This window comes from Prunus avium, chromosome 6, assembly GCF_965620075.1.
Source record: "Prunus avium chromosome 6, drPruAviu1.hap1.1, whole genome shotgun sequence".
Taxonomy (NCBI): domain Eukaryota; kingdom Viridiplantae; phylum Streptophyta; class Magnoliopsida; order Rosales; family Rosaceae; genus Prunus; species Prunus avium.
Genome location: NC_142289.1, coordinates 25,524,348 through 25,526,765, shown reverse-complemented (window position 1 = coordinate 25,526,765; position 2,418 = coordinate 25,524,348). Strand labels below are relative to the sequence as shown.

Here is a 2,418-nt window from a genome sequence, read left to right as displayed (position 1 = left end):
ACATATCTGAAATATTGTTGAGATTGCATAGGGACATGGTATTCCACATAAATTCCACCTCCTACAAGAGCATGTCTTTGCTCTAAGGTCTACAAAAAATTCTTCACCATAAATGTGGCTCACTTGATACAATTTCTCACTAGCCAATCTAGGAATGCATTGTGATGAACCTAGCTTGTTCTTCTCAATTATTTTGAAGATCCTAGGCCCAATAGAGTATCTCCAATTCTTACATGTAGACCTCCTACTAGCCATCCTAAGCATCACATACACCCTTATCCTTTCCAAGCAACTCAAAATTGTGTTATCCCTTGCATCTAGTATGGCTGAATTGAAACTTTCACATAGATTATTTAACAAAAGATCACATTTAAAATGTGACTAGAAGTGAGATCTGCTCCAATTTTTTGCAGGTCACTTCTTCAACCACTTCCAAGCTTCCTCATCCACATTTTTCATCTTCTCCATTTTTGCCTCCCACCAAGGCGCAGATTGAAAAACCAAATCCAAGAGTCTTTACTCTCAATGTCAACCACAGCATAAGCTACTGAGAAATAACCATTGTTCTCATCCACCCTAACAGCCGTCAAGATTTGTTTAGGATAAGGCCCTTTCAAATGGCAACCATCAACACCAATAAGAGTTTAAAGTACCTCTTCTCTCAAAAGGAGCTGAACATGAGACAAAGGAGATGGATGGAACTTATAAAGGATTATGATTTCACATTGGAATATCATCCAGGGAAAGCCAATGTTGTTGCAGATGCATTAAGTCGCAAGCCTAAAGGAGTAGTCACATTTGTAATGGCACAGGAGTGGAGGATGTTGGAAATTGCATCAGAGGTGGACCTAATACCAACTACGGATGGAGGAGATGTTTTTCTAGGGAGTATGACAGTTCAACCTAGTTTGATTAGCAAGGTGATTCAGGAGCAAGCTCAAGATGTGGGAATGCGAGCTAAAATGGTTGAGTTAACAATTGAACCAACTTTTATAAGTCCTTCTGAGTGGACAATTGGGAATGATGGTGGTTTGAGATATCGAGGGAAGTTGTGTGTGCCTGAATCTGAGAATCTTAAGAGATAGATTTTGGATGAGGCTCATCGTTCTAAGTATACGATTCATCCAAGAAGTACTAAGATGTACAAGGATCTTAGGAGACGATTCTGGTGGATTGCTATGAAGAAAGAGGTAGGAGAGTTTGTGAGTAAGTGTCTAACTTGTCAACAGGTGAGTGTCTAACTTATCAACAAGTGAAAGCAGAACACCAGCGACCATCAGGGTTGTTGAAACCTTTATCTATCCCTATTTGGAAATGGAAAACATTGCTATGGATTTCGTAGTGGGATTGTGTTGCATTCCTAAAAGGACACAATTTAATGTGCAAACAACCAATTAAAAATACCCGCAAGTGCACGAATCTATCGAAGTATAGATTGTATAAGTACGGGGTCGATCCCACGAAGAACTTGTCGGTTGTCTATAAGTTCTAATTCGAGTACAAAAAGAACACTTAACTAACACACCACAATGCACAAATGAAAATTTGAAACTAAAAAGAAATATAAAAGAAACAAACAAAACAAAACAAAAAAAAGAATTGTGCTGTGAACAGTGACCAGCGACCGGTCGTTTGTTAAGAGCGACCGGTCGTTTTTTTGTCTGGCGACCGGTCGTGAGGTAAAAGCGACCGGTCGTTTTAGTACAGAGTCGAAACTTCAGAATTGTGTGCTGAGCGACCGGTCGTGAGACACTAGCGACCGGTCGTTCTTGGGCAGAGTCGTTTTCTCTGTTTTTCCAGTTTCAACCTCTATCCAGTGTTTTGCCTATAACTTTCCAACCGTACGTCCAAAATTCACGTTCTTTATACGGTTGAATTCAGCACAGAAAATGGAAGAACACTACGCGGACCAAAAGTCCAAAACAATTACGGAAACAAATAGAATTTAGTAACAAAGACACGTAACGTGTCAAACACGCAACTCACACACGCATTGGGGGGGGGGGGGTTTGATTTGTTTGAAGTAACCTATTTCTATTGCATGAAAGTAAATGGACTTTGAATTTAAATGAGAAAGGCAGAGATGAATTATCGAATTGTGAAATTAAAATGTAACAAACACTAGGGTTTCGGAATCCACCCTAAACAATTCTACCTATGTTCATAAATACTCAAGTAATGAACTCTAAACGTGTTGATGAAGATGTTCGCAATCAAGACCATGGGTCGTGGCTCAAGACGCATTGATTCTCTCTAATATACGTAAAGTGCATGGTTCGTGCTACAATACTTGTGCCCTCCTCATAACCGAACCTAGGTATGGTTCGTACTTCGATTCAATTACAAGGAGAACCCATTAAGTTCAAAGAGAATATGAACATCACAAGAATCCTAATAGCATGGTGTTTACATTAGGTA

The 2,418-nt window shown here is 39.5% G+C and overlaps 1 protein-coding gene across 1 annotated transcript; it reads left to right on the top strand.

Moving 5' to 3' along the window:
- The first annotated feature begins 617 nt into the window (after positions 1–617).
- Positions 618–1,085, top strand: LOC148293912 (uncharacterized). Its single transcript, XM_088254645.1, has one exon. It carries the CDS (start codon positions 618–620, stop codon positions 1,083–1,085), a length of 468 nt encoding a protein of 155 aa, XP_088110771.1.
- Positions 1,086–2,418: the final 1,333 nt, after the last annotated feature.

Bases quoted from the DNA above. Each gene is read 5' to 3' on its own strand.
- LOC148293912 (XM_088254645.1), top strand. From the start codon at position 618: ATGGCAACCATCAACACCAATAAGAGTTTAAAGTACCTCTTCTCTCAA.